Below are 18,277 nucleotides of genomic sequence, written 5' to 3'. Positions count from 1 at the left end.
AAGGATCATCCCCCGTGGCTGTCACACAGGAAAATGCAGCTCAGGAGCCCTTGTCACAACTGGCTGTTACCAACAAGAGCCCAGAGGTAGAGAGGAGGGAGCAAAAGCTGCATCAGGGACTCAGAACTGGCAGGTAACGTGCACATCATTATGGACTGCCAGACTTCTCAGCAATAAATGTAAAACTGCTTAGCTGCAGGTGAAGCAAGTCTTGATGCTGGACAGAGGTGATTTTCATACTTGATTTAGAGCTGATCTGAATGTGCCTGTTACTGCCAAGTAGATAGGTGCAAGGGAGGAGATATCACAGAGTGATAGAAAGGCTTGGGTTAGTAGGGACCTTAAAGATCATCTAGTTCCAGCCTTCCCACCATGGACAAATATGGCACCCACCCACTAGATCAGGTTTCTCAGGGCCCCACTAAAGCTGGCCTTGAGCACTTCCAGGGATGGAGCATCAATATGGTTGGTTTGGGGAGCAGGGAAGGTGCTGTGTGAAATTTCAAGTGTTGTTTTAGGGGAAGCAGCCTAGGCACGCCCTTTTCTGACTATTATGCTTCTGGCTGTATAAAAGCATTCAAAAAGGTCTGGATCATGTAGGCTTAGGAGCTGAAGGCTGTGTAGAATGACTGATGTCCCAAAAGAGTTCCTTCAAGTTGCAGCTTGCAGAAATATGGCAAATTGTAAATATATTCTAGGACCCTCAGCCAGCAGGTTTGGCACCCTGAGTTTATTGAAAGTCTCTGGTGTATGATTGATTATTCTGTCAGGAACCAGGTTACATGCAGATTTGTGGCTGAACATAGGCTCTTTCCTGCTTGTTTGGCAGAATGCTCCAGAGCACTGCAGTAAATTGCTCAAAACCTGTGCTTGTCAGAAAAGATCACTCTTACCCTTGGGCGCATTCAATCCTGTCCACATCTGGGCTGCCACTAAACCCTTAAGTCTCTATAGATAATGTCTAGGCAAAAAATATTTTGCAAACCAGGAAATTCAGTGGCAGCAGTTGGGTCAGAGTTGTTCCACAGATCCACAGAGTGTAAAATCTGTCAGCAATACTTTCTATTGCTAAATGATCAGGGCCCCTCACCAACATTTGTTCTCACAGGGCTTTAGTGAGGCAAGAAAGCACTAATAATTTCACACTATAGATGGGAATCCAACGCCAAGAGGGATTAAGAGCCACCTTGCCCTGGGAAAAGGCTGTGATATTGTGGCACATGGATGTGTAGCATATCTGAAAAGCAGTGCAGTACTGCACCTAACACAGCTACTCCTGCAGTGAGACTGCACTTTCTGAAGGTACCAGTCAAGGTCTGCACAACCACAGTCTGCACTTCACTAATGTGGACAGAGCCAAAGTTCTTCTCTGGGCTCAGACAATCCATGGCAGAGGTGTAATTTGGACCCCTTACTCTTGTATTGGTATTTTAATCACTTGCTCTTAGCCTTGCTTCTCCAAAGATGCAAAGTGTTCATGAAAGCCTGTGAGTCCCATGCACTAACACTGGGAAAGTGTGACTTCAGCATGGCCAGACAAGTCAAGTCTCTTATAGCACAGGGAGACTCACATGCACACAAGTCAGCATTGGGCACATCCACATGGGCAACAGCTATGTAGTCCACAGGCTTGCCCTGAAACAGGCAGGAGTGGTGTGCCATTGGTCCCTGTTAGCATCTGACTACAGGATTTTTCTCAGTACTTTTCTGAAGCAAATGGACTGAACCATTTCTGGTGGCTTTGGGCTTATTTTTGCACAGCCTTACGCCAGCTTTACCCCCTGCTAAGTCACATTGGGCTGAGAAATTACCTTGCCAGTAGAGGTATTAATGAGGACATGAGCAAGCAAAGAGCATGATAATTTTTTTGATTACATCCTGATCATAGGTGGGCAGCTGAAAGTGCTAGTGCACAGAATTGGAGAGAAACAAATGTCTTCCTTCTCACTGTGATTTTTCTTATCAGACAAAAGAATGGTCTAACTGAAGTTGCATCCTTGTATCATAGACTGGACAGGGGCAGATAACATGATGATGTGAGGGAAAAAAAACCCCAAATCAGTCTCTGAAATGAACAGAAACTTTCAAAGGACCATGTTTTTTTTTTAAGACATTGTTTGACCTGTGACGTAAAGAATGTGCTGAAGGTGAGAAAGCTGTCATTAGACACTGCAGCTAGTTAAATCCATAATTGGGGTGCACAGTTTCTCTACAAAGGGAACAAAAGTGTGATTTAAAGTGCAGGTTTTAACCTCCTTGGTTGAGCCTGGGATAGTTCAAAGGGAGATTTTCCTCTCTGATACTCTGCCAGGTGAGGTCAGCTCAGCCCTTGTATAAATTGTGGAGGGCGAAGCCTCACTGGGGTGTCCTTTTTTTACCTATAGGGTTTGCTTTCCTCTGCTGGTCTGCAACCAGTGTAAATTTGGCATACCCTAAATCTATGCTGTTCCTGACTTATATCCCTTGGAGAGGAGGGGAAAAGGTGTAGAAAGGATGAAGGACAGTTTTTGTAATTATGGGATTCTGGGGGGTTTAAAGCCTGGTCCAAATTTTGTTCAAAGTGTTTTTTGGCTTTTTCTTAGTTAAAATTTCTGCATTTTTTCAAGCAAAGAACATGAATTTTAGTTAACTCAAAGTAAATAAATCAAATAAAATGCTATACTGCAACACTGTCAGGTTGTTGGAAAGCATGACTGTACAGAAGAATCTGCAGCTGGAGGAGGGCAAAGGGGCAGTTTTGCACATTAATATTGTACATGGAGAAGAGGATGAGGCAGTGGCAGTCTCTGGTCTGTCATCTCTGTCAGCAGGGAAAACAGCTGCTCCTTCAAATTGCCTGCAAGGCAGCACCACCCACCTCTCTGCAAGTGACCTCAGCATTGCTGTGGGGCTGAGCACTTTCACAGCCAGTGCCTGCACAGCCAGTGCTGTGTGAAAGGCAATCTTCATGCAGCACAGACTGATAGGAGGCATCTTTACACAGCAAATTGCAGGCCTCACTAGAAAAATATCTCATATTCCAGATAAAATGAAAATTGGTGATACCCTATCACAAAAGCAGCCACCCATGAGAGGCTCACTTGCTTTAGTAATGCACTGAGAATAATTAAGTTTGACGATTGCATTTCTGAGAGTGGGATGGGTGCAAACCCAAGGTCAGGATACTTTGGCAAAAGCCTTGGAGACTCGGACATAATGTGTTCTACAGCATCACAGAATGGGGCTGCAGAGCAATTTTCCTCTGCATTGCTGAGAATACTTTCTCTTGCTCTGGTTAAGGTAGAGATGTGTCAGTTTTATATGGCACAGCTCACCACAGTGGTTTGCATACCACTTTGCATCCAGATGTTTAGGTGCTAAGCCTACTGTTCTGTGCCACTGCAAAGGTATAAAAACCCAGCAAAGAGAAGGGATTGTTGGGCAATAACTTAATCTCACCAGCCAAGTACATCAGTATTTACATACAAGTCATGTTGAATACATCCAGAGAACTGAGGATGTTTATCAGCCTAAGTAGCCAGGTGGGGAGGCTGCTAGGGGAGATTTGAACAATAATCAGTGCATCAGAAGAAGAGGAATTTTATGTTGTGATTTACTGAAATGATGGCCAAATAGGAGAGCAAAGGTCTCTGTGTGTCTTGGGGCCATATCAAAGTGCTGTAAGTGCTCTCTGACTGCAGCTGGATGAGAGAGGAAGAGAGGAGCTGTCAGCCACATGTCAAAAGAGACTTGAGGTGGCATTTGGGATAATATGTGATGGTCTGAGAGAAGGAGTCACTCTTCCAGAAAAATAAGAACAAACCCACACATGCACTTTGAAAATTTGTCTCAAGTTCTCTGAGGTTTTAAAGAAACTCATCTAGTGAAAAAGAGGGAAGAAAATATAGTAAAACAAAACAAAAAAAAAGAAATTGACCCTCATTTGATAAATATATTCAAACAATATTACAAAAAAAAAAAATCCCAATCCCCATTCTTTGAAGTGTCTCAGGAGCATAGCAAACACTATAACCCCCAAAGATGTGGAATCATTTTGCAGTGAGGCTTTGCTTCTCCTGTCCTGGGGAAAGAGAAGGGCCAGAGTCATCAGAGCCAACTTGCTGTTCCCTTTGCTGATGGAAGCTGATGGAAGAGGGGGTGAGGCTGTAAATCCAAAATCCAATCCCCTTTCTGCTTCTCCCTTCCCCAGCAGCATCCATCTATCTAGATTTCTGCATATTGGCATAGCCCAAGTGTGCCTCAGCTTTGCTGTTGTCCTGCCTGCTCTGCAGCTGTGTCTGCCTCTATTGACTCTTCCTAGAGTTGGCCCTGAATATACAGCATCTAGAGGAGCATAGCTGTGCCATGTGCCCCGTGCCATTAAAGCTGATGGTAGTTTTCCACTGAATGCAATATAGAGGAATTTCATCCTTGTTTCCACAGAGAAGTACTAACTGGGCTTCAGTGCAACACAGAAACAGTAGCTGAGCCCCTGGCTCGATTTGGAAGCTGTTTAATACAAATGATATGCTGCCTGCATAAGGATCCTCTTCTAAGAGGTTGTTTCTCCAGCTCCAGCTGAATTTATAACCGAGAAAAGTTGCATTGGGAAAAGCAATGCTTCATACAGCAACTGCATCATATTACTGTCTGCCATTTAGTATGGTTCTCTGTTGTACATCTATTGATTTTTGAGGAAGAATGATGTATTGGACAAGTTTTTCTTCAATAGAAACAAAATTACTAGTGAATAAGGATCCAGCTTGTAGGGTAGCTGCTGGTCCTCCACTTTTCTCCAGCAAGTGTTTGCCAGGAGCTTCAAATGAACCACTGGGGTAACATTTTCAAACAGATTGTCACATCATGCTCTGGACCAGGCATGTAATTAACTCCTTCTGAAAGCAAAGGCCAGAATCATCCTTCAGGAGCTGGGTTTCTTGGTATGCTTGGCTAGTTCCGAAATGTGGATAACCATCTGAAAAGTTCAGCCACAGCTGGACCTGCATGCAGGCACTGTGCGTTAATCTAGCATGAGATTTGGTAGCCAGGAGCCCTGGGGTCTGATCTCAATTCCATCACTGCCTTGCTGTGTGCTTTGGAGAAGGTCATTTAACCTTTCTCTGGCTCATTTTCTCCATTAGTGTAAGGGGGGCAATGAGACTAACCACCTCCCTGGGAGTCGTGAAGCATGACTAAGCTGTGTTTGCCATGTAGTGTGAAAGTACAAAGTATATCTAAGGCCTCCAGGAGCAAAGATAGGAAGAGCTGACAGGAGTTGCTGGCTCCTGGCCCGAGGCTCAGCCCCAGCACGTGGCTTCCAGGAGTGCCAGAAGGGAGCATTAGTTGTCATATGCATAATTCTGTGTCTTGTTTCATATCACCCAAAGGACCAAAGTTCTGTTAATTGTTTTTCTTATTATCTACTCTGTGACAGTTGTGAGACCTTCTTGCAGACCTGGACCCTGACTGCAGCACAATCCCACCCTGAGGAGGGGAAGTGAGAAGGAAATGCAGCTCTCTTCTTCCTGGCATCCAGTGATAGATAGGATGCACTGGGATGGTTCAAAAGTGTGACAGAGAAGGTTCTGACTGAACATTAGGAAGCATTTCTCTACTGACATAGTCTATTTTATTTTATTTTATTTTCACAAGAAACCTCTTCCCAGAGCACCATGAGCCTATCTGAGGCTCCAGTTCCTCACCCAGGCTGTGTTGCATGATGGGAGCAGTGCAATATTAGTCCCCAAAAGGGACAGTAACTCTTCACTCAGTTCTTTTCAACTTTCCCTGTCCTGGTTTTGGTTGGAATAGAGTTAATTTTCTTCTCCATAGCTGGTACAGGGCTGTGGTTTGGATTCAGTATAAGAATAATGATGGTAAGACACTGATGTTTTAGTTTTTGCTAAGCAGTGCTTATGCTAAGTCAAGGACTTTCCAGTTTCCCATGCTCTGCCAGGGAGCAGATGCACAAGAAGCCAGAGGGGTGGCCAGGATAGCTGGCCAGAAGGATATCCCATACCCTGGAACATCACTGAGCACATTAACTGGGGGCAGTTGGCTAGAAGGGGCCAGTTGCTGCTGGGGGATGGGCTGGGCTTTGGGCAGGATGGAGTGAACAATTTTATTTTGTAGCACCTGTGTTTCTTGGGCTTTATTCCTCTGTCTCATTATTATTGTAACAATAACAACAACAAAAATTGACCTTGTTTCAATTATTAAATAGTTCTTTTCTGAGCCTGTGGGTTTTACCTTTTGCCAATTCTCCTCCCAGTCCCACTGAGGAGGGTGGGAGTGAGTGAGTGGTTGCATGGCTCGGGTTAAACCACAACATTCTCTCAATGTGTATTTTTTATGCATGATCAAACATTATTATCAGCTTCTGTTGGCTTTGTGTCTACTTGCAGAGTAATTGCTTAGAAAGAGAGGGAGCTTAAGACAGCCAGCCCTGTAAGGAGGAAGGGGAGAATTTTTCACACCTACTGTAAGGTGCAGGGAAGTAGCAGCAAATGAGCAGATGTAACATGGAGTGATAGAGACCAGCTGAGTTAAGGCAGCATATTGTTGGTTTCTGTGTCCAAGTCCTGAGAGGTTCTGGTCATGGTCGGCATGTGGGCTGTCATGGCTCCAAATTTGATAGCAGGGGTTATTCTGAAATATAGAGATGTTTTCTTACCTACTTAGTGTGTGAGGAGTTAGGAAATGCGAACAAGCCTCACTCATTTAAATATCAAAAAGCATCTGAAGCTAGGATAGCCTTTTATTTATGAATGATCAGTCCATCAACTGCAGGAATGCTCCCCCTGATCTACCACAGCAGAACTGAAAAGCTGCTCTCTCTTAATTAGGAGGAAGCACCTTTTAATCAGCCAGTACAGTGCTGACAGATGTGGTGCCTGAAAAGAGGCACTGAGGAGGAGGCCTGAATGAGTGACTGAAGCATGCTGCAATGCTTATGATTTCAGAGCTCCTAAGAGGAAGGGTCTCTGTTGTTGTTCAGGCACTCTTATTATGTGGCTTCCCAATAGAAAGGCTTAAATTTGTCTTGTATCTCTATTGCTCAGTGGCATCATAGCCAAAGTGCTCTGCTTTCAAAGTTGTTTCAAGGCCAGGCAATGTGTGAACAAGTGCATGGGCACCATGTTACAAAGTTCACCCAAGGTGCTATTGGCTACATGAAATAAATACTTAATAAGCAGATTTGACTTGGAATTGTCATGACAAACAGATTTACATGGGTATATTCTTCCACACCCTTTCCTGAATCACATCTCAGCTGCTCTCTTGCTGCTCTGGTATGTGTGTTTTGTGGTACCAGGCACAGTGAGCACTTAATCATTTTACAAGCAGCCAAATACAAATTACTAAGCCAATTAACAAATACTTTAATTTAAAGGATTTCTGCTGCAGCTTGACTCTGTTCATATGCACACAGGATAGAGCTCCCAGATAAGAAAGTAATTCAACCTCTACTCATGAGTGTAAATGACACTACAGCACAGGTTTACATGCTGTGCCCCAGCTTTGGATGCAAGTTATTCTCCTAACTAGGGCATAAACTAATGGTCCAGGAGATCTTCTCCTGGTTGTGCTGCAGATATGTTCTGTGATGTTCACTAAATTGCCAAATCTATGCTTTGAATTTAAATGAGTGATGTATCTTTTTCTCTCCTCTCTGTATATCCAGATGGCAAATTCTTTAAGCCTAGGTTTTATAGAGCAGGACAGTCTTTACAGAAGCTAACTTTGTATATCTGAGCTGGGGAATAGTATCCCACTGCAATCAGAGAGAGAATAGAGAGGATCTGCCCTCAGGTTGTTTGAACAGGCATTGGCTGGGAATCAGTTTCCAGAGGATCCATCATCAACTCACTCTGTGCCTTAGAGCAACAAAACCACATCCTTGCTTGAGACTTCAGGGCATTACTGTTTAACATGGGCATTTTCAGAAAGGCACTGATGTTTATCAAAAATAAGGTTAGTTGTAATAGTAATTAATAGTTTGAGGCATAATATCATTTTTAGCAGAGTACTCAAGAGTGTTGTCATTTGCTCTGGAGATGGCTGAAATGCAGCCAAATCTGGGGTAAAACAAAGCTTGGGTTTAATACTGTGAAGTTGTGTGGCCTTTTAGGACAGCAATTAAGAAGGTTGTCCTATCCCTCCAAATTTGTGCACCAGCTTTTCATACAGAAGCAGGAGGATATTGGAATATCCTGGCTCCACCAGGCCATTGCTCTTCTGGCCTAGTCCAGTGGGTTCAGTTCAGGAAAGAAAGGAATTAACCAGCATTCACTTACAAGAGAAGATGGGAAGGAAAGAAAAAGACAGAAAAAAAAAAGACCAGGAAGGTACCTCATGCATTCATGTGGAGATCTCAGTGTTCTTTTATACTTCTTAATCATACTCTAAAGAGTACTCTATTTAGCTGCTCTAAATTATAGTTCAGCAAGGTATTAAACAGACATAACTTCAAACACAAGCAGAAAAGAAGGACACAAATGGGGCAATTCTAGCTACACTAAACCATGCCTGTCATTCAGAGATCTTGCTCATTCTTGGACTGAAATCACAGTTAAAATGCAATTCATAAAAATGACATTCTCTGATTCGGCAGATGTTTTCCTTTGGCATTTTACTCCTGGTACAGCTTTACAGAAAAGTATGGTTAAAAGAGCATGTTATTAATTAAAGATTAGTCAGTTCTAGCTGGGCAGGTCAGCTGGAGTCAGGAGGTGTCTGATAGCCTGGTTTGCCTACAGGTGTTTGTACTGCTGCTGTAAGATGTGAGAAGGATCAAACAAACAAAAAGAAACTGCCAGTGCCTGTACAGACACCAGGTGAGGCAAGCTGATAAAAAACATGGGGAAGACCTCCTTTCTGTAAGAAAGCCCTAAGGTCAGACTTAGAGAGCTAAGGTTAGTATAAAGCTTTTGGAAAATCATTGTGCTCTTCACATTAGCATTATGTTCCTGCCTGGTCCAGGTCTCAGCCACCCCAGTGGCTTTGTCCAGGTGCTACACAGCAGTCAGTGAGAGAACAGACTGGCTTTATTGAAATGGACACTATCCCTGTCTGCATCTGTTTTGGCTGAGTGGAATGAAAATTGTGTCCTTTGGATATGTCTCTTTCATTAAAGGTATTTTGGTTGAATTTGCTCTGCAGTGCTTTCAGGGAAGAAAAAAAAAAAACCCTAATATTAAAACTTATTACCTAGTCAAACTGTCCAGCTTTTTGCAAGCCTAGAACAAGGAGCTGAAATCTGCATTATAAGACTTCCAAAATCAATGCATTTAAATAGCATGCTTAACAACAGGAGAGAAACTTCAAGTCCCTAGTTATGAGAACTTTTTTCCTGAGGGTATTGTAAGATTGTAGGCCTTTCCCAGCAGAAGGCTTATTCCATGATATCTCATGTCCTGGAGTTGCATTAATATTTTGGTGTGAGTAGGCATGTAGTATTCTAAGGGAGCGGCCATGTCTGTCACTGGATGAGAATTTAGCTTCATTTTGAGATTTTAGCTGTGTGTAGCTTAGTGCTTCTGGTCTGCTGCATGCACCTTTATTTAAGTCTGGTGCTAAAGAGTTAATAATTTTGGGAGGAAAGTATGCAACCCTTTGAGACAGAATAGGGTTTCAGACTGTACAAAAGAACTGCTGGATCTTCAGTGACAGAACCAGGAGAAAGGATGGAGATTTCCTCTATGTCTGTATACTTCTCTGTGTACTTACAGGAGGTATAAAAATCACTGATACATTTTCTTCAGACACTGCTATTGGGTCTCATTCTTCTCTGGGTAACCAGTCCCAGTACAGAATACAATGGTGCAAGTCAAGAGCGAGTCAGAGCTATATCAGCTGAAGATTTGGTATCAGGAGGTCAACTTCCCAAGTTCCCCATCATCCTTGTCCCCATCCTTCTTTATTAACAGTCAGCAGTGTTTGAGAGATTTTGATTTATTTATAGAACTGAGACAAGTACAACTCCATGCTTATGGCTTAGATGGTATATAAGTGATACATAACAGGAGAAGGAAAAATTGCTCAAGCCTTGTTGTGGTCATTGTGACCCGATATGAATCTCTCGCTAGAGAAGTTTGAATTACTTTTTTTGCCTGGTCAGGGTGTGCTGCTGTACTGACCCTACAGAAGGATCTTCAGAAGAGTCCTTAGGACATTTCCATCACTATAGGATCTTTCCTCTGGGGTAACTGACCTGGGACTGGAACTTGCATTTTCACTAGGTGAGGCAATGTCTGTATACTGGCATTTCTAGAGCAGATGAACCTATATCATCAAAGCTGCACTTTGTACCATTTAAACAGAGCCACTTCCAGAAGTATGGTTCAATTCACCTTGTATTTCATAAATGTGTGTTCTCTGCAAGATTGTGGTGATGTTGGAAAAGGATTACAGCTCTTTGGACCTTGTGACAGATGGTACGCAAAAATATGAAGTTAGATGTGGCCAAAAGCCTCAAGCACACAATCCAGTCCCTATGGCTTAATATGTCAGCTGATTCCTGGTGACTGCATTGTCTTAGCAAGAAAAATGTGAGATAAGTCATGTTAACTAAGCCTTATCTATAGATGTTTATGCAAATATGTGTTGCCTCCTATTTGTGATGGAATATGAACATTCAGAAGGGTGACAGGAGCTCAGCTGATATGTGGTATCTCATGCTACAGTGACTTCTGTCAGAAATTCCCTTGCTTTGCCCGTGAAGAGACAATGACAGGAGGACTGGGAATATCTGCAGTCACTGCCTTGATTTCCCTGCTGATTTTCTGTGCAGAGAGATTCCACTGAGAAGTATCTGCTCTCTTCTCTTCCACAAAGTCCTGAATGGGAATTCCCACAAGAACAGGCTTGGGGGAGCATAGTAGGAAGTCAGCTCTGCTCCAGCTGGCTTCTGTCCAATCCCAGTTTTCTCAGAATTCAGTGAAAAACATGACTGCAGCCCATACGGACCTCAACTAAAGCCTGCTGAGAGTTTGCAAATGGCCCTTTGTGGCTGGGATTTCATTGTGGTTCTTCAGTATGGATTCTGGAATATTTAATGCAGCAGAATTTTATATTCTGCTGCTCAGAACTTTGTTACAAGGTTCACTAAGATACTGATGAGCAAGTCAGTGAACAGACATATAACTGCTTTTGTATTCTGTGGAGAGGAGTCCAGGAAAACATTTTATTTGTAGACATGAATGACCAAAAAACTCTTACTTGCTTTAATAATTTTTTCCTTCCTTCCTTGGTTGCCTAATAGTTTGTAATTTTTCTGCTTGTTCATGCAGGAACTACCTCTTCAGACTTAGTCTACACAACGTTTCTCTTATTCAGGTATGTTCACTTTTTACTCTCTTATTTTATTTGACTTGTTAATGAAAGTTCTGTAATATTTGATGTACATTTTCAGAAGCCTATATAGTGTAAATTTGCCCAAACTGGTGCACCAGGGAGAAGACAGAGTCAGAACCAAATGCTTATTCCCACTCCAGTGATAATGCTGGGGGAAGGGTTCTGCTACACTTGCCCACTTGGATGGTGCTGTCTGGTTTTGATTGTCAAGTATTTGGGTGGTAATGGTGTCTGCCAAAAATTTGGCATCTTAAGGAAGAAAGCATGTAGTGTGACTGATACAGGCTTAAACAAAACAATCAGTAGAAGTCCTTGGCTTTCTTTAGAGATGTCAGTAACATGCTGGAGAAGGTTTTACTATTCTCATCCATCTTCATTTTAGCCCTTGCAGGCCTTTGTGAACATGGATTGTTGAGGAGCTGTGTGTTGCTAGATGCATTACTAAAACCATGATTGGACTTGCAAGCATTCAAGAGGCAAAAGGGGTTGGAAAATGTGTGTTACCATTGCCTTTACCAAGGAAAAGCAGCTGAAGTTTGAAAGCACTTGAAAATATCCAGCATTATTAGGACTTTACTCTCACTGCACTGAATCTGGAATTGAAAGATGCAGCAAAAATTGTTAATGAAAACACCAGCTGCTTATCTTTAAATAAATTAACACTTGTGCTCTGGGATACTTACCATCTCCTATAGTTGCTGGATCACCAAAGAAGCATTCAGCATTTTTTCAGACAGACTGAGAGGCCTTGCTTCTGTACCTGACCATACAAAGAAGCCATTAGAGTAGTATTGCCAGCCATTCTGATGTGCACAAGCCTTTTGCTGTTAGTAAGAGTTACAAGTATAGCTAGAGAGAAGAAAAGATGTTTAATGGTTGTAAAATGCATTGAATCTTTCTTTAAAAGGAAAACAAAGTGCAGAGTTACCAATGACAACAATAAAGAGTTAGAGAAGCTGCTACTCCCATTTGGCAGTGCCTTCCCTTTTGCAGAGCTGCATTAGCATGGCTGGAAGGTTTCCAGTGAGCACACAGGAGAGGGAAGTTCATAGTCATGAGAGGTGTCATACCTTCTGCAACGCCTGTTATCACACTGCCTGACACAGCCTCTGCTGCTTGTCAGGGATCCCCTTCCACAAAACCCAATTGTGAATCTCCCTCACACACTTCTGAAGCCAGGCTTGGCCCTCTTCAGTGCAGTGAGTTTCCTTTTCTACGCTGCAAAACATGGGAAGTCTCCTTCTATGGCACTGGAGGCTGCTGTGGGATCTCCGGTTAACATAATGAGCTTAGTCCGCTCCTGCTTTCTGGGTGTATCCGGTTACTTTGCCAAGACTTTTTGCATGACAAAGAGAGCATGGAATTATGTTGACACACGTGTTGGGAATGATGGAAGTGATTGTTTCCCAACCTAATGGTTGCCTAAGTAGCTGCTTGGCTTGACTCCATAAAGCTCATGATGCTTTTTAAAGGCACCACCTTCCCTTCACCGTGCATCATTTTAAAGGTCAGATCTGAAAGTGAGACAAGAAATGCAAGGAACTTGCATTTAGTTCTATAGGGGTGAGAGTGCACTTCAAGAAATAATCACAATGTCAATTTGCATTTTGTATCTCCTTTTTGCTTGTAAATAAAATACAGGGTGGATCTTTCCAGGCCTGAATTGGGATAGTTTTTCCATCTTGAGATTGTATTCTGATTTATTTCTGCTCATGAAACCTCATTGTCATCCTGCCAGTGGTGCTAAATCTGCTTCATGGTGCAGGTTTGTGCTGACAGGTATCTGCTCCCTTGCATTTGTACTTCCACAAAGTGAGGGCAGAAACATGAGGAGCAGGGTCTATGGAGAGAGACATCAGGATATGCTGGCTGTGGGACAAAGCCTGGCAGTGAGAGAAATGTACCCCTCTAAGCATGGTTTGATGAAGTATAAAGCTGTTCTTTCCTAAGTGTTCTTGTGCTGTATCCTGTAGCTGCACAGTTCCTGTGGGAAAGAGGAATGCCATGTGGTTTAGATAGGAAGTTACGGTCTTAGAATTGCTGTAAACTAAAAGACAAAATTTTGTATTAACTGGGAAGTTGTTGATTAAGAATTGTTTAAAAAAGACAGCATTACCCTATAGAAAGATTTTGATTTCAGGGGAGTGAAAGAAGAGAGGTCGATTTTGGATGTGTCAGCTCTTGGGCCCCTTTATAATAAAGGGTCAATTCTCTTTCTTTCTTACCTCCCATCTGCTCTACTATGTTTCCTCCTCACTTCGAATTTTCTTTTGGTTCTGCTGAGATTGTTTCTCCAAGGCACTAATCTTTTACATGAGAACTAGTAGGTGGAGTGGAGGAAAAAACTGAAACAGGACAAGCTCATTTCCTGCTCCACAGAACCAAATGTCCCAACTTTTCAGAGATTTTTCCTCCTCCTCTCTTTGTTTCTAACATGTGTTCCAGAAATTTCATTTGGAACCTGTGAAGCTTTTCACCAAATGAGTTTTAGTTGCATGAGAACTTCTGTGGTGGTTAATACTTTAGTGAAAAACATTTCTGGCTGATCTTCTTCTTCTTTATATCCATAAGGAAGTTATGGCCCAGGTATTTTGGGGATCATTTGTGATTTTGTCTACCTCTTTTACGTGCCAAAATTGAAGCCCCTTGTTAAAGAATTACTGAAAATCAACATCTTGAGGTGGGGTTTCCAAAAGTACCTGTTAATATTGGAAACTTTGGCAGTAGCATTCAAATTCTTGCAGCAGTCAAAAAGCACCATTTAAAAATGGATACTCTTCTCATAATTTTTAGCATCTCTTTTAAACAAAATCTGTTTCATGTCTGTCTTGAAATGATTGTCTTATATGTATTGTAAACTCTTGTTACTAGACATTCAATAGAACACTTCTTTTAAATGATGTGCACTTGGAGAGCATGCTGGTTAATTTATGGATGGATCTGAAACAAGGCTAGCTCCTAATCTGCAGCTTTCGAGGTGAGGCCATAGAAAAGTCAGTTTTATACTGGAGTTGGTAATTAATAGAGTAGGTGGAAGAGTAATTTTAAAAACATAAGACTTTAAGCAAAATTTTTAAAATTCATAGTACTGATTGGGATTTCTTAGCAAGGAATGCTATTCTGGAGTGTGTTAAAAGCAGGCTATTTGGCTGGCATTTCATAAATCACAGTACAGTGCCTACCCCCTGCTCACTGTGATTTTACCTGGATTCTTAGTTCTCAATTAAACTGAGTAGGAAATTGTTTTTGCAACCTTTTTGAGATACAAAGACTTCCAATCTTTTTGCACTTAGACGAAAACAAGCCTCTGACATTTTTCTAAAATCTGAAGGAGAATAAGATAGACATGTGGTTAATTGGCATGCAAATACTCTGGGTCAAGTTATTTTCTGAAGCATCAAAAGAGAACATTTACATGTGCATTTCTCTCATCTCAAACAATTGTTCTTGTTTGTTTGGGGCATCCTTTTGCCTCTTCCTCTTTCCCTTCCTTTTCATTTTCCTTTCCTCTTCTTTTCCTTCCCTTTTCCCTTCTCTATGGATCTAAGGTGTCCTTCTGGACTCTCATCTGATAAGTGTAATAGAAAATGTGGGAATTTCATCAAATATTTTGGCTTCAATTGTTTCTTTTAATGGACAATCTCTTATAAAAAAGTTTTTAAGCAGCCCTGTGAAGTCTGTGTGCTGGTATGTCAGGCTAGTAGTGTTTCAAGTATTTAAAATACTTCAAGAGTTTGTACTGTATTTTAACAGACTGTGAAAAAATAAATAAGTGCACCTATTGCAAAACTATTTGGAAGACATAAGTTATTTCACTTAAGAAAAAAAAATTGAGCTCAAAATATGCTTTAGTTGACAATTCAATATTTTTTTCCTAAGGACAAAAATGGAAGTGTGGTTTAAGCACAGAGAGAGAGTGTGTGAGTTCCCCAGTAGTCATAAACCTGAATTAGGAAGGATTGCCTGTGGAGTTCCACACTGTCCAGTACCACCTAGGTCTACAATTACAGATCCACTGGTACCCCACTGCAAAACACAAAATGCTACAGAACACACAACTTCATTTGCTTCTGGAATTTGGCTTCACATTTCTAAATAAGATCCCCTATATTCACAGGGGCACTTTGGATAGTGCTACCCAGTCACTAGGGGAAAACCTGAGGTATTTGTCAGTTCCACTGAGGCATAAGACTTAAAACCAAGCTTAAAGTAATTCATCAATATACTGGTGCAGTATCATCTCTTAAATCATGATCTGAACCTTACTGAAATGAATTTCTTCCTGCTGATATTGTTGGGGTTTGGAATAAGCATTTTTCAAACCTGAAATAGAGACAAAACATTTCCATAGTGTCCTGTGACAAATAAACTGCAGCCACCTACCCAGTGCATTTCTGATAAGGATGTTTTTACTCCAGTTTTTCTTCCCTCATTCTGAGAAGCAGCAACATCCCTGCTGCAGAGATGAAGCTCTTAAACTGCACAGCTGCTCCTGAAGACACACTTCCCTCCCTGCTACTCCCTGAAGGGATCTTTAGCTCTGTGGCATAATCACTGGTAAATCAACAGCATGTATCAACAAACTGTAGTTAATAATAATAAAACTTGCCTATCAGTCCTCAATATGTCACATAGCAACAAACGGAACAGGTTTTGTCTTTTGCACTTTGAATCAAACCAAGCATTAAATGCATTATTTTCTACATATTTAGGGCTCAGTAGTGCCACGCTTATGTCTGCTGATGAGAAACATGCTCTGTAAGTGTATAGAAGTGTGAGGAGAGGTGGCAGAGTTTAACTTGGTTTTTCTCTGTATAGTTGAATAAAATATGATAAACAAAATCAACAGGGAACAGTGAGTAATATAGTTTACAGCACAAGTTGTCACTCAAGTAATCTTTCCTAGTGAAAATACTTCACTGAGAAATATTAAGGATTCACAATATGTTCATAAAGCCCTGGCACTTACCAGAAAACTTGCAAATGTTAGAAAAATCTTCCATCTACAAGAGTTGCTGGATAGGCACCAGGGTTGGGGGGCCAAATTTGTGCTGCTGGCTCTGCCCATGGATGCCTGAGGTAAAGTTAACCTACCCAGGTTGTCTGCCTGGTGTTTAACATGTGCAATAGGGCTGCAGAACTCCTCTATAAAGTGCTGTGGGCGTTGCCAGTAGAAGAGAGGTAAAAGTACTGTATTTCAGATTTCCTTGCAGAAACATCCTTGAGCCAGAGCTGCTCCTATTTTTCAAAATATCCTTTCAAAGATCATGAGAAAATTAGGCATTGATATTGTAGCGTAAGCCCAGGGCTGGGCTGGCCCAACTTTGCTGAAGGTATTTATTTCTGCAATCTAGTTGGAATGTGAGCTTATTGTCCAATTTAAAATCCAGTTTGGGAAGTAATTTTGGGAAAGAGTAAGAATACTTTGCCTATCTTTATGTACCATTGAGTTGCCTGACAGGAGCTCTATTTTGAAATGTTCAGAAATAAGCTTCACTTTTCAGAAGTAGTTTATTGTTTGTTTCTTGCAGATTCCCAGATCTGTGTTTGAATTATGCGGCACATATTTCTAGATACAAAGTTTATTTCTTTATTTTCAGGCTAGTGCAGTTCCCTCATTTAAAAACATAATCAAAAGACATCTACTAGAGCAGATGCAGTCTTTAATATGTGGCTCATAGCTGAGTCCTGGTTGTCACATATTTTATCAGTATGAAACATTTTTTATTAACAGATTAACATATAAATCTATTCATAAATCACCTTCCAAAGCTGCACCTAAAACCTCTCACTCTCAGCCTGGTGGTTTAAAGCTATTCCATAATAAAGCTTATATTGGCTGGAAAAACTTTCTGGTAAATTCAACTATTTATTCTTATGGTTTAGGGTCCCCAGATAAAATCTACTCCCTGAATATTCCCTTCCTTAAAATGGCTGGTCAGGAGGCAGATTGCAGCTTTCAGGTTCAAGTCATCCTTCCCAAGATTTATGTAAGAGAGAAATTTCTATGTGGAGTGAGAGATGAGGAACAAAAATAATGCATGTCAGACTGAAGGTGACAGTGTCTGAAGGCCACACCTCATCCTTCAAGGACACACTTCTCCAGCTCCTCACTGCAGGGAACTCTACTCTGTGATGGGCTGCAGCATCTGCTCTTGGGAACCAAAGTTCTGCTGATGTTACTCATCAGCTGAAATTCAGAGAGCCGAGAAAGCAAATCTCTTCTCACAGTCCATAGTGTTGAGTGATTTCTGAACACAATATCCCCTCTGTCTAAGAGAACCCAGCTCGTGAGTCCATTTATAACCAGTAAAGCTTTTAAGCCCAGGTTTAGCTTTAAATAAATACCAGTTTTCTTTTGAGAATTCTCTGAGTTAAGAACATACTGCATGCTCTAGTGAGTAAAAATGTTTCAATATGCACATTCATAAGACTGCTAAACTGGCTCAGAGTCTACTGTCTAGTCATGATCAATTTAATTGCTGTCTAAAGTGAGTATTTAGGCATGGTATAGGAAGTTCTTATATATATAAATTTACATATCTATTTTTATATATGTACCCATACACAGGAGGATCATATACATAGGGTACCCCTATATATACATATACATATAGCACCCCTATAGAGGAGGTCCAGGAACTGTGCCTGTTTAGGTTTGTACTTTAAGCAGGACAGCCCTCCTGAAGTCAGTGAAGGCCATGGAGCTGATTTGCATCCGAGGGATCTACCCTGTTCTGCTCACACAGTAAAGTGAGGTTTACATGATGGATGTCAGCTGTGGATTGCCAGCTTGCTTCCCTGGGTAATTTGTTAGCTGGCATTCTCTCCTTCCCAGCCTCACCTCACCTAGAAGCCAAAATTACTACAGGGGTTTTGGTCTTTGTCAGCAGACATTATGAGCAGGATTTAGAAACTGAGAATTTAATTAGCTGCTGAAGTC

The 18,277-nt window shown here is 41.5% G+C and overlaps 1 protein-coding gene across 6 annotated transcripts in view; it reads left to right on the top strand.

The window, feature by feature from the left end:
- The window catches only part of SEMA5B (semaphorin 5B), a 264,183-nt gene that overhangs the window by 153,679 nt on the left and 92,227 nt on the right, over positions 1 to 18,277 (top strand). For all 6 annotated transcript variants that reach the window (XM_071435281.1, XM_071435279.1, XM_071435280.1 and 3 more), the window contains one exon: positions 11,271 to 11,316. In XM_071435281.1, coding sequence (XP_071291382.1) covers positions 11,271 to 11,316 — 46 coding nt within the window. The remainder of the gene's footprint in view (positions 1 to 11,270; positions 11,317 to 18,277) is intronic.

Source organism: Agelaius tricolor, unplaced genomic scaffold (assembly GCF_023055355.1).
Source record: "Agelaius tricolor isolate 1412-34295 unplaced genomic scaffold, bAgeTri1.0.p SCAF_10, whole genome shotgun sequence".
NCBI lineage: Eukaryota > Metazoa > Chordata > Aves > Passeriformes > Icteridae > Agelaius > Agelaius tricolor.
The sequence above is the reverse complement of the archived record's forward strand: the minus strand, read 5'-3'. Positions and strand labels throughout refer to the sequence as shown.